This window comes from Dama dama, chromosome 12, assembly GCF_033118175.1.
Source record: "Dama dama isolate Ldn47 chromosome 12, ASM3311817v1, whole genome shotgun sequence".
Classification (NCBI taxonomy): Eukaryota; Metazoa; Chordata; class Mammalia; order Artiodactyla; family Cervidae; genus Dama; species Dama dama.
In genome coordinates, this window is record NC_083692.1 from 18276667 (window position 1) to 18289399 (window position 12733).

Here is a 12733-nt window from a genome sequence, read left to right on the forward strand (position 1 = left end):
CGGATTCAAAATCCCAGCTCCCATACTGAGCCTGAGCCACTGTGGGCAAGTCGCCAGAGTCATCTCTCTGTGTTTCAAACTCCTCATCTGTTCAAGGTGGGGTTAATACAAGGGTCACACAGGCATTTGGTAAATGCTAGCTACTATATGACTCTTTCTTTCATGTCAAACAGGAAGTTTATTTAAGCCACAAGATGCTTAATGGGAAAATTATCTAGGATTCATTTCTCTTAGAGCAATTTATCCCTGACTTAAGACAGATTGCCGTACACATAACAGCTAATGTACAAAAAAGTTAAAAACTGCCTTGGGTTTTACAGTGATAAAGTGAAAAATATTAAAAAATTCTCCAATTGAACAGGAGAATTGTATGCAAGGATTTTTGTTTGTTTTCTGTTAAACAGTGAAAGCAAAATAACTTACTGGAATATGAAAGACAAGGGCTGAATGAGCATGCCACTGATGGAGGAAAGGAGGGGGACTGTCATAGAACCAGAATTCTGCCCTGGTTGTTGTCCATCAAAACATAACATTGTATTTAGTTTTTTTTTAAAAAGGGGGTGGGTAATATGCTCATCTACACCACCAGTTACTTGAAGTACAGTAAAGAGTGAGGAAGGCCTACAGGAAAAAATAGAAAAAGCCATACTGTAGCAGTCAGGATGTGGGAGAACCGAACTGCAGTCTTCTAGCTGAGCATGTCTTCTTGGTCTGAGGGAACTGAGTTCTGGAGTAAAGAGCAAGTTCTCTTCACAGCAGACACCTCCCGTCTGCTGCTGGAACACACAGACTGCATCCTGGCTACTACGGCATGGGTTCCTCTGTTCTTTCGTGTGCTCCTTTCTCACTTCTTCACTGCACTTCATGCACCTGGTGATGCACATGAGCATACTCCTTTACAACAAAACACAACAACCCCCTAAATGACCGATGTTACGTTTTGACTGACAACAAATGGGGCAGAATTCTGGTTCTGTGACAGTCCCCCTTTCCTCATCAGTGGCGTGCTCATTCAGCTCTTGTCTTTCATATTCCAGTAAAGTATTTTGCTCTTACAGTGTGTCTGCTTCATGAATTGGCTGCCCATTAAATTGGAATCTAATCTACCTGATTGACAAACCCTATCTTTCACCGTAAACCTTCATTAGTTTACTAAGTGGTATATGCTTAATCTGTGTGCCACAGAACTGTCCTTCCCTGCCACCTTCAAATTAACATGATGACTGTTCTTAGTTTTCATTAATATGATGACTCCTTCCTTGGGCATCCATCGGCCACAAGAAACAATGGTATCTCCTCACCTGCCATGTCACAAAAGAGGTACCAGATCAGTCCCGAAAAAGCATACAAGCGGCACCAGGAGTGGCAAAAAGGGATGAACTATTTATTTTTTAACAGCTCTCAAACGTGAAGGGAAACATGACTGTCTTGCGTTTGTATAATGTACAATGTACTCCAGGTGTACTCTGGAGGCTCAAACCTGGGTACTAGTTAGGGGCAGCAACCTTCCTTAACTGTACTAGCAGCTCCTTCTAGCAAAAAGGAGCACATAAAACCCTAGCTTGGTTTAAATCAGTGTGTTACATGGTTATCTATTTAACTAGATTTATAGAAGATACTTAGTGGAAATGATGTGCCATTTGTTCTGGGTACAGTTTCGACTTTCCTCTAACGAGTACTTTTCGGCTGAACGTGTTCTAACAACGAGGAGGACGTGGCAGTCATCAGTGTGCACGGTGCCGGAGAAGAGCATGAAGCGGGTGGACGAACAGCCGAGTCACGGAGAGGCCCAACCTGCAAGGTTCTAGGTATGAGGGAAGTTCACACAAATGAGAAGTGGCCTTGGAGACAGCTAGCTAGCGGTTCACAGGTATCTTGGTACGTCAGAGGAGAACAAAGGAAACGGATGTGATTCATAGAGCTGATGTCTCTCTCACAGGAACAGGGAGGGGAGGGTTTCCTGTCACTCTGGCATAGAGCCAACATAAAGCAGAGCAGTGCCCAAGTAGGCTACTAGGCTGAGATACCTTACTTACCATGCTCCAGTCAGACCTCCGCATAAAACCTACCACTAAGTGACTGATAATTCAAGTCAAGGACTAAGTACTTTATAATGCCTCTGATATAAGAGCAGCAGGGGCTGGGGCCACTGTCAAGAACAGAAGGTGCTATGAACTGGGCATGGAGTCCCTGGATGAGAAGGGCTCTCTTGGGACCTCATTAGAACACTGGTGGCCCTCAGAAAATGGTGTAATTGTAATAAGATCCACAGACCATCCTCAATCAACTCATGGAAGAGTCAACCCAAGTAAGAGTACGTGGTAGAAATCTCTTTTCTCTAAAATATATAAAAGCAGCATTTGAAAGCAGACAGAGTAACCTTGAGGCCTTTGCCCAAAATTCGCTGGGCATAATAAGCATTTCAAAAGGACAATGAAATACATATCTAAGGAAAGAACAGCCTGGGTGCTACCTCTGTGACCAAACTTATCATTGACTATGAAAATCTTCATCCTAAGAATTCTCAAAAAATCCTTTTGGGGGCACACTTTCCAGATTCTGTTTCTATAGAGTGTTCTGTCTCTCTAACAGGACTTTTTCTTCCAAAAAGGGTGGCTTGCCTAAGAACAGTGTTCTCTCCACTGAATTTAGAAAAAGATAATTTTATGTCAAACATTTTTTTTTTTTCAATTCATAGTAAGGGTCATTTCCAGAGACTGTTTTATCTAAGACGTAATATAAAAAAGAAAAGCCAGGACTCAACATACAGTTAAACGCATTTAGACAGTTCCAATATGGAAAATAATTTTAATGGCTTTTCACAACAGAGGGAAAAGAAGACAGAAATATCCAGCCAACAGATTTATTCTCAGAATATAAAACATCAAGCAGGAACATAAAATACGGGAAGTGTCAGCCATGATGCCTAAAGATTGAAAGCAGTAGAAGAATCTTAATTGTCAGGTATTTGAAAAATGTATTCAAGCAAAAGCCTGTGTTTCTCCATCAACTCTCCCTGTCCTGCCCTCTTTCAAAAGCAAAACAAGACAAGATTTCAAACATTCAATCCTTTTTATCATCCTTCTCCCTACTAAAAAACAAACCAAAACAACAAGCGACCCCAAAGATCTGTGTTCAAGAAATGAGACCTAACAACTTCTTGTTTGTAGTCTGTTTCCTCTTTAGAGGGCCCACAGGCCTATTTCATTGGTTCCCTTTCCAAACTCAACTGAGTGAAAGGCAATCAGGTCAAAGCAATGGATTAATACTCTTGGGGCAATCTTTTATTAAATACTCATAAATTTTCACAGAACATTCATACTTCAGGGCCTGTACTTAATACAGATTGTGGTGAAACACTTATTATGACCAAAAGGCTAGTAGATTCACACAGCCTTAATTTCCTCATTCATAAAGTAAGTACAGCAATAATAATCTATCATGTAAGGTTAAGAAAGACTGACTAGTTGAAGTGACTTCATCAGGACACAAAATATTGTGCCCCAAGTTAGAGTAATTTATTCACAGGCAATATCCCACTCCCAGGAAAATCAGACCAGGATCCCAGCGTAGATAAATTTCAAGGACTTAGATGTTAAGACAACGTTCCTACTGGGAACATCCCTACCTCAGGGTGCTGGCAGTAGCAAACATCTACAGAGGATGCAGACCCCAGTCTTACTGACCCCCAGGCCAGGGAAAGAGTTACATCTTCACACTGCGAGGCCAATAAAAACCTCTCTTGATTATAATTTAGATAAGAACCACTGGATTGAATAATAATGTCTGAAACTCCCCTAGCTGTTTCACCTTGAGACGTCCATCACTGGGTTAAACATGATGCTAATTGCATTTGGATTGATTAATTTCTCTCACTCCTGTCTATTCGAATAACGCTTAACAAAATAATCATAGCACCCAGAGCCAAATCTTTTCCGTCAAAGGAATGAAGCCATCAGAACAGGCAGAGATGAAAGAAATGAAGATGACCCGTAATTACTGCTACGGTGATATCATTACCATATTATACAAAATGAGTGTGGGGGGAGGGGGAGGAGGGAGGAGGGGCTGAGATTATTTATATTTTTTAATGGAACGCTACAATCTAAGAATACAGATTTGACATCAAGTGGGACACATAGAAAATATAGAACTTTAAAAAAATACAAATCTTGCTCATGAAATTGCAAAATCCAACAAACACTGAGGCCCAAGATACATCAAGTGTCTTGGGCTGTGAGCAGGTATTATTCACGCCACTATTTTCTCACTGCAATAACACTTTGTGTATGACTTACATGGAGATTTAAGATGCTGTCTTCATACCACAAGCACTTCTATAGTTACTGGAGAATTTTTCTTTAAACCAGGGGATAATGTAATTTTATTTTAATTTTGTTAGAGGTGGCCTTGTTTGTAAAATTAGAATCCTGAGTTTTAACTGCAGGTAGTTTCAGTTTAAGACACCAAAGAAAATGTCTATGCATCTTCACACATGGTTCATAGGACGGTAGTATGCACTTAACCCACCAGCAAGGAAAAATATATTTCCTTACTTTCTTGTTTTTTGATAGGACTTTTTTAATATATTATATATGATATAGAAAAACTTAGATAGCAAAGAATTTGAACTTTAGGTCTGAATCTATCACTTATTAGTCATCTCAGGTAAATTATGTAGCCTCTCTATGCCTCAGTTCCTTCATCTGTAAAACGGGGGTTTAGTACCTACCTGAGTCAGTTGTTGTAAGATTTAAGATGGTATATTTAGGTGCTCAGTAAGTGCTGGTAGAAGAAAAAAATTTCCGCCTAAAATTTAAAGGCTATTTACAGAACCTTGCATGTTTTGGTTATTTCATTTAATGAAGTTATTTCAAATATACACTATAAAATACCTTAAATATAGATTTTAACAAATATTTGTGAAATAAATAAATAGGATACTTAGAAGGGGCATCATTTTAATAGGCTAGAAATATCTGGGGGATATTTTTGCTACAGTATTTTAAACAGAGAACCATAATTAAATTGAAAACAATAAAAACAGATATTGAAATTGTTTTACTTAACTTAGACAAGAAGACATGTTTTTCTATTTTCTTATACAAACAATATTCCCACATAAAATAAGCACATGTATTTTGAATTTGTAATCATTCAATAGTAAATGTGAACAGAAAAGGAAAAAAGACAAAACACTGTATTTCTGCCAGGTTAAAACAAGAGACTAAACCATTTATGATGTTAACTCGGTATTCTCTGCTTTCTTTCTGGTAGAGAGGCAATGTATACAGTAAAAAGGATTTCTCTTGTCTGGCTTTGGAATTAGATGGGTCCAGCCTTGATTCAAGTCCCAGCCGCCCATTTACAAGTTTTAAGATCTTGAGCAAATTATTTTTCTGAGCATCAGTTCTCTCATTCATAAGATGGGAATTATAAAATAGATATTGCAGAGACTTGTGAGATAAAATGAGGTAAGAAAAGCCTTTATATTGTCTGGCACATAGTAGGAAAGTCTATAAATGGCAGTGTTAATCATTTTTTTAATGTCAAATCTCAGTTCAAATGTCAGCTTTTAAGGAGGGCTTCCGTGGCCACCCTATCCAAAGTGAGTACTCTTGGTTACTCTTTCATGTCAACACATTTACTTCCTTCACAGCACTCACCAAAATTTGAAATTAACTTTATTTACCTTCATGCTCCATGAAGTTCTATGGAGACTCCTACTCTATCTTGTTCAGTAACCAGAACAATACCAGGCATGTGGTAGGTGGTCAGCTATATATATATCTACTGAAATAATCTATTCATACATGAGGAAAGAGGAACTTTACTTCCGTTTCAACTCTTAATTCAACACTGTGTATAAGAAATTTTGCCCCAATAAAATTACCTATGTTTTTTATACCCTTTAACTCAGCAATTTTACTTCTAGGTAGCTATCCAAAGGTAAACCAACAAAAATGTTAAATAGGGTATTCATATTCCTATTCATTCCAGCACTACCTGCAATAACTGAAGATTGGAAGATTGGAAACAACCCAAATGTCCATTTTCACGGAGCAGACTCCTTATTATAAAGTACCGTTCAGCTGTAAGAAGGAATGAAGAAGGGACCTATATATTGCTATGGAGAGAACTCCAGAAGATGTTGCTGAGGGGAAAAAAAGCAAGGTGTGTATAGTAGATTACCTCATGTGGAAAATTAGGACATGGGGAAATACATAGGTATATTTACTTACATTTTCAAAAGAAATAATGGAAAGATAAAGTTTAGTATTACTTTTTATTAATAAAGACGGTTACCTAGGAGAGGAAAAAGAGCAGAGGGCAGGAGAGAGGTAGAAGCAGACACTTTATACTTTATTTTATACATTTTACTTTTGGACACTATTATATAAATATTTTATACATTAAAAAAATTCATTAGGGACTTCCCTGGTGGTCCAGCAGTTAAGAGCCTGTGCTTCTACTGGTGGGGGCACAGGTTAGTTCTCTGGTCAGGGAATGAGATCCATAAGTCATGTGGCATGGCCAAAAAACAAAAATCATTAAATAGAAAAAAAGCAATCTCTAAAAATGGAAATAACCTAAAAATAACTTGAATCTCTGAAATCTGGCATAACCACACAGTACAAGTTTAAATAATTCTAAAAGACATATTCTGACTATATCCCTACAAGTAGATATCCTAAAGACATAAATGAGGCACAAAGAAATCTTAAATTGCAGGCTTCCCTGGTGGCTCAGTGGTAAATAACCCATCTGCCAATGCAGGAGACATGGGGTCAATCCTTGATCCAGGAAGATCCGACATGCTACGGACAAACTAAGTCTGTGCACCACAACTATTGAGCCTGTGTTCTAGAGCCTAGGAGCCGCAACTACTAAGACCACATGCCCTAGAGCCCCTGCTCTGCAACAAGAGAAGCCCGCACATTTCAAAAAAATAAAAATCAAAAGCGTTATAAATGAAACAAGAATATTCAAAAGAAAGTATAACTGAATCACTTTGCTATACACCTGAAACTAACACACTGTAAATTCACCATACTTCAATAAAATTAAAATTTCAAAATATCAATTAATACCCTTAAACATTTTTAATTTGAACTAGGCATACTGGTAGGAATACAACTTCTTTTTCTTTTAAAAAACAAAACAACACTCATTTACCAACTCTGTCCATGGAAAAGGCCCAGAAGCCTAACAGTTCAGTACTAATGAATACTCTTAATACTTAGATTTCTACTAAAAGGAACCAAGGTTACTTGGAGATATGGATGAGATTCTATGTCTAAAGAAGTAAATGAACACAGAATATCTTGACATGCTGAAAGGAAGGAAGTTGCCAAAGAGTACGAGAGTCACATCAAACAACACAGGAGTCAACAAAAAGGGGTGTCCACTAACTAAAGATGGGACAGTTCTGACTGTCAAAAAGAATAATAATTATAGTAGTTAGAAATATATTAAATATAAATACCTATGTTTCTTAAAAGTCCTTAGTTATTTCAACTCATCTCATGTTCTGAAACTCAGTAAAGGGAGGGAAAAAATCAATCTTTTCTCCCTGTCTTTCCTCTCTGGACTATATTTCAGGAAAACCAAATAGATGCTGATGATAATTATAATTTTTATTATGAAAGAGATCAGATTTATACCACCTAAACCCAATGGTCCTCATTGAAACTGAAACAAATGAAGGTCTTATGCTTTTTGATATGCAGCAATAGCAACTACACTTATGAACCATTCTTTCCAAAAGGACTGATTCCAAAATCACTTTATTCTCTAACTCTACTAGATTGCATGAAATTAGGGGTGGGGGTGGGGGGAAGGAAAACATAAAATGCTACCACCAGGATAAAAATCATCCAAATTTAAAATGCAGGAGATCTTCCGAGACAAACAAACTAGTTTCTTCAACAATTAAATAGCACTGGTGGGGGTGGGGGAGCCCTAGAAGAACAGAGCGTGCCTATTTACAGAGAAGCTTAAGAGGCTGAAGTCTGATGTCAACCAAATGCAAATGTGCAGACCTCCAGATACCAACTCACACAAACCAACTGTGAAAAACAGTTTTTAGCCAAATTGGACAAGGATTATATTATTAAGGAATTATTATTTTATTTTGTTTAGTGTAATAATTGTGTGTTTTTTAAAGGGCTTCTTGGTTAGAGATACATACTACAGTACTTATGAATGACACAGCACTAAGATTTGCTTTAAAATACTCCAGCCAACAACACAACCAACAACAAAAGTGTGATATAAGTGGGCGGGGATAAAACAAGAATAACAGAAAGCTGACTGAAGTTGGGGATGGGTATGTGGAATTCATTATAGCATTCTCATTACTTTAGTAACGTTTGTAAAATCTTCATAATAAAAAGCAAACTTCACCAACTGCTTTTCTGGAAATATAGCTTTTTCTCATTATCACTGCATATCATAATACAATGAAGAGTAGGCCAGGGAACAGAAATGAGGACAATTAATTATGCAGAGGGCTTAGAAATGGACAGAAAAAGCTTGAGAAAGGGGGTGAGTTTTTATGTCATGAATGTTTATTTCTATCGTTAAATTCCTTGGATGAGGAACAAATTACACATGACCAAACGATCAAAAGCAGATAACATATTTTTTAAAGTCCACCAAATCTAACTCAGGTTAAGCAGGTTAAACCTGCTGCCTTCCAACCTTTCTTAATTATTTAAGGAACCACACTGACAAATCTAAGCACAATTTTCAATTTATTCATAAAATAGCTACAAGTGAAGTTCTCTTGCTCAACATTTTGCTCCTACAAAATTCTTTGGGAGGTGGAAAGAATAAGTCCTTGGTTACTCATTTACTGAATTTTGAATTGAAATTTTTTGAATTGAAAAAGCTTTAGGGTCACTACAGCAGAAATTAACCCAGTATTGCAAATCAACTACACTTCAACAAAATAAAAATAAAGCTTCAGTGTCAGTAGTAAGAGTAACTTTAAGGTCTAGACCAGTCCAATAGCTAACAAGTTACAAAAATGAAGAGCTTAATCTAAAAACATTCATTAGAGTGTTTGCCAGTCGCTAAATCATATCTGAGTCTTTGTGACCCCATGGACTACACAGACCATCAGGCTCCTCTGTCCATGGAATTCTCTAGGCAAGAATACTGGAGTGGGTTGCCATTTCCTTTTCCAGGGGATCTTCCCAACCCAGGGATTGAACCCAGGTCTCATGCACTGCAGGCAGATTCTTTACTGTCTGAGCCACCAGGGAAGCCGATTCACTAGTACAGCTAAATTTCAGCTAGTCTGCCCTCACACCATCAACAACTGTGAATATAAATGATGACCTCCCTATTCCTACTTTAACTGGATCACTCTTACTTCATAGATGATGATTTATCCACTTTAAACAAACTACTTGTTCTGATAATTTGGTTTTAATTGTTTGCAATGTAGTTTCACATCTCTATGGTTCATGTTCTCAACTTGACCAGACAATAAATTCATCAATGGAAAAGACTTTTAAAGATATTTTCCCTAAATGACTTGGGGAAAAAAATACACAATATATAGTATTTGTTTCCCTGATAGCCCAGTTGGTAAAGAATTCACCTGCAATGCAGGAGACCCTAGTTCAACTCCTGGGTCAGGAAGATCCACTGGAGAAGAGATAGGCTACCCACTACAGTATTCTCAGGCTTCCCTTGTGGCTCAGCTGGTAAAGAATCTACCTGCAATGCAGGAGACCTGGGTTCGATCCTTGGGTTTAGAAGATCCCCTGGAGAAGGGAAAGGCTACCCACTCCAGTGTTCTGGTCTTGAGAATTCCATGGGGTCGCAAAGAACTGGACATAACCAAGCAAATTTCACTTATAATATTCATCCAGCAAGGCTTAATTTAAAAATCTTTTTCCTTTAAAATCATGTAGTAGTACATATGTTCAATTACTGTTTTCACTTGATTATGAATTTAAAAAAAAAACATTATTTATTTATTTGGTTGCATCAGGTCTTAAGTTGCGGCAAGCGGGATCTTCAATCTTCATTGCAGCATGAGGGATCTTCAGTTGTGGTGCATGGGCTTAGTTGCTCCACGGCATGCAGGATCTTAGTTCCCCAATTAGGGATCGAACTCGAGTCCCCTGTATTACAAAGTGGATTCTTAGCCACTGGACCACCAGGAAAATCCCTGAATTTCTTGCAAAAGAACATCACATCAAGGTGAGAACTTGATTGTATGATGTGTCTACCTAGGTGGTCATATTGAGACAGGCTGGGACCTGGGACCTTTAACCAGAGTGCTTATACCTGGACTAACATCTCTGAGCAACAGAATACAAAGAAACAATAATGGACTGAAAACAACTGCAGGAGTGCAGAGTTGGGGCAGTTATGAACAAGATACAGAAAGGACAGGAGGAACCAACTGCCATTTCTGAGTGGCTGAGAGCAAAAGCGGGATCCCTGCACACAGTATCACCACGGAGTGGGCAGATCACCTACGCTATGCCTCCTGCCCAGTCCACAGACCTGCCCCTGTCGTTATCCCCTTTAGGGACCAAAGCAGCTCCTCTGGGGAGACAGCAAGAATACCTGCTCCTTGTTTTCCCTCCCTCATGCTGCAGCACAGCCCTAATGAAGCCCTGACTAGAATTCTTATCTGGCCTTGTATCAATTTCTATTGATTAAACGGGCCAAGGGACCAGGTCCATAACAATATGGTAGTGGTTAGTTTACTTGTGAGTGGAAATTATAGCTAGTTAACCTTCTGTGTTTTTCAAATATCTAGTTTTGATGTTTCTGAAAAGTCTTATTTACAACATTTGTGACTTAGAACACAAAAATATCTTCAACCAGAAGATTATATTATACTGTGTATAGTAGTCCACTTCATGGAAACTCCAGAGATTAATCTATATATAATAACTATATGTATAGTTTAATATATAGATTATATATAATAACTATATAGAGTTTAATCTATATATAGTTAACATAATAAGCATATTGTTTAGTCATTCAGTTGTGTCTGACTCTTTTATGACTCCATGGACTATAGTCCACCAGGCTCCTCTGTCCGTGGGATTTCCCAGGCAAGAAAACTGGAGTGGGTTTGCCATTTCCTTCTCCAAGGAATCTTCCCAACCCAGCGATCAAACCCACGTCTCCTACATTTGCAGGTGGATTCTTTACCACTGATCCACCAGGGAAGCCCTATAGTAAGCATATACTGAATGAAAACATACTCTTTCATTGACAGTACAAGTGATAATTTAAGATCTTAAAAACAACTTCTGTGTGATCAACATGGCAAAATATAAGGGGAAATCTGGTTAGACAGTATATAAACATTTACTATAATGTTTAATAATTAAATTTAAAACACATTTTTCATTTATTTTATTTGCACTCAAGCCAATAAAGAAGTGAAAGAGAAAAGAAGCATTTTATAGGTGCTAGACCCCTGGCCTCAAAAATCAGAGGTCAGAGTTCTAAACTTGTTTCCTCAACTAATCAACACATTCTTATGCCCATTATTATTTTTTTTTAAGATTATTTATTTGCTAACTTTTGGCTACACTGGGTCATCTTTGCTGTGTGCAGGCTTTCTTTGGTTGCAGAGGGCAAGGCTACTCTTCCTTGCAGCGTGTGGGTTTCTCATGGCAGTGACTTCTCTCGTTTCAGCTCATGAGCTCTAGGGTGTGTGGGCTTCAGTAGCTGTGGCAGCTCTTTTCTAGTAAGTCGGCTCTTCACCTTAGGTGGCTCAAGTATTGGAGCTTCAGTTTCAGCACTAGTCCTTCCAATGAATATTCAGGACTGATTTCCTTTAGGATTGACTGGTTTGATCTCCTTGTAGTCCAAGGGACTCTCAAGTCTCCTCCAACACCACAGTTCAAAAGCATCTATTCTTCGGTGCTCAGCTTTCTTTATGGTCCAACTCTCACATCCATTAATGATTACTGGAAAAACCATAGCTTTGATTAGACGGACCTTTGTCAGCAAAGTAATGTCTCTGCTTTTTAATATTCTGTCTAGGTTTGTCATGGCTTTTCTCCTAAGGAGCAAGCAATTTTTAATTTCATGGCTGCAGTCACCATCTGCAGTGATTTTGGAGCCCAAGAAAATAGTCAGTCACTGTTTCCATTGTTTCCCCATCTATTTTTGCCATGAAGGGATGGGATCAGATGCCATGATCTTAGTTTTCTGAATGTGATTCTGATGTATGACCAAAGTTTGAGGACCACTAACCTATCTTACCTGGGTTTCCCAGGTGGTTCAGTGATCTGCAGGTTCAATCCCTGGGTCTGGAAGATTCCCTGGAAGAAACGGCAACCCACTCAAGTATTCTTGCTGGAAAAATCCCATGGACAGAAGAGCCTAGTGGGCTGCAGCCCATGGAATCGCAAAGAATCAGACACGACTGAATACACCAGCAACCTATCTTACCCAGACTCTTTGATTTTGTCTTCAGTTCTAATTCATTACTAAAAGAATTATTGATAAAATTTTAATTGGTTAAAATTATGATCATATCAATGGAACAGAAGAGAAAGTCCAGAGATAAATCCACGAACCTATGGACATCTTATCTTTGACAAAGGAGGCAAGGATATACAATGGAAAAAAGACAACCTCTTTAACAAGTGGTGCTGGGAAAACTGGTCAACCACCTGTAAAAGAATGAAACTAGAACACTTTCTAACACCATACACAAAAATAAACTCAAAATGGATTA

General features: G+C 38.2%; 1 protein-coding gene across 10 annotated transcripts in view; it reads right to left on the minus strand.

Moving 5' to 3' along the window:
- The window catches only part of LIN52 (lin-52 DREAM MuvB core complex component), a 109188-nt gene that overhangs the window by 6843 nt on the left and 89612 nt on the right, over positions 1–12733 (minus strand). Inside the window, exons 6-7 of one of the 10 annotated variants that reach the window (XM_061156681.1) lie at positions 12256–12314; positions 11815–11957 (exon numbers count right to left, since the gene is read on the minus strand). The exons of 4 other annotated variants lie outside the window; for them this stretch is intronic. In XM_061156681.1, coding sequence (XP_061012664.1) covers positions 11948–11957; positions 12256–12314 — 69 coding nt within the window. In that variant the 3' untranslated portion in view covers positions 11815–11947. Of the gene's footprint in view, positions 1–1785; positions 1805–7872; positions 10140–11382; positions 11958–12255; positions 12315–12733 lie in introns of those variants that run through there. 5 more of the 10 variants (XM_061156677.1, XM_061156683.1, XM_061156673.1 and 2 more) reach the window with 5 other exon arrangements.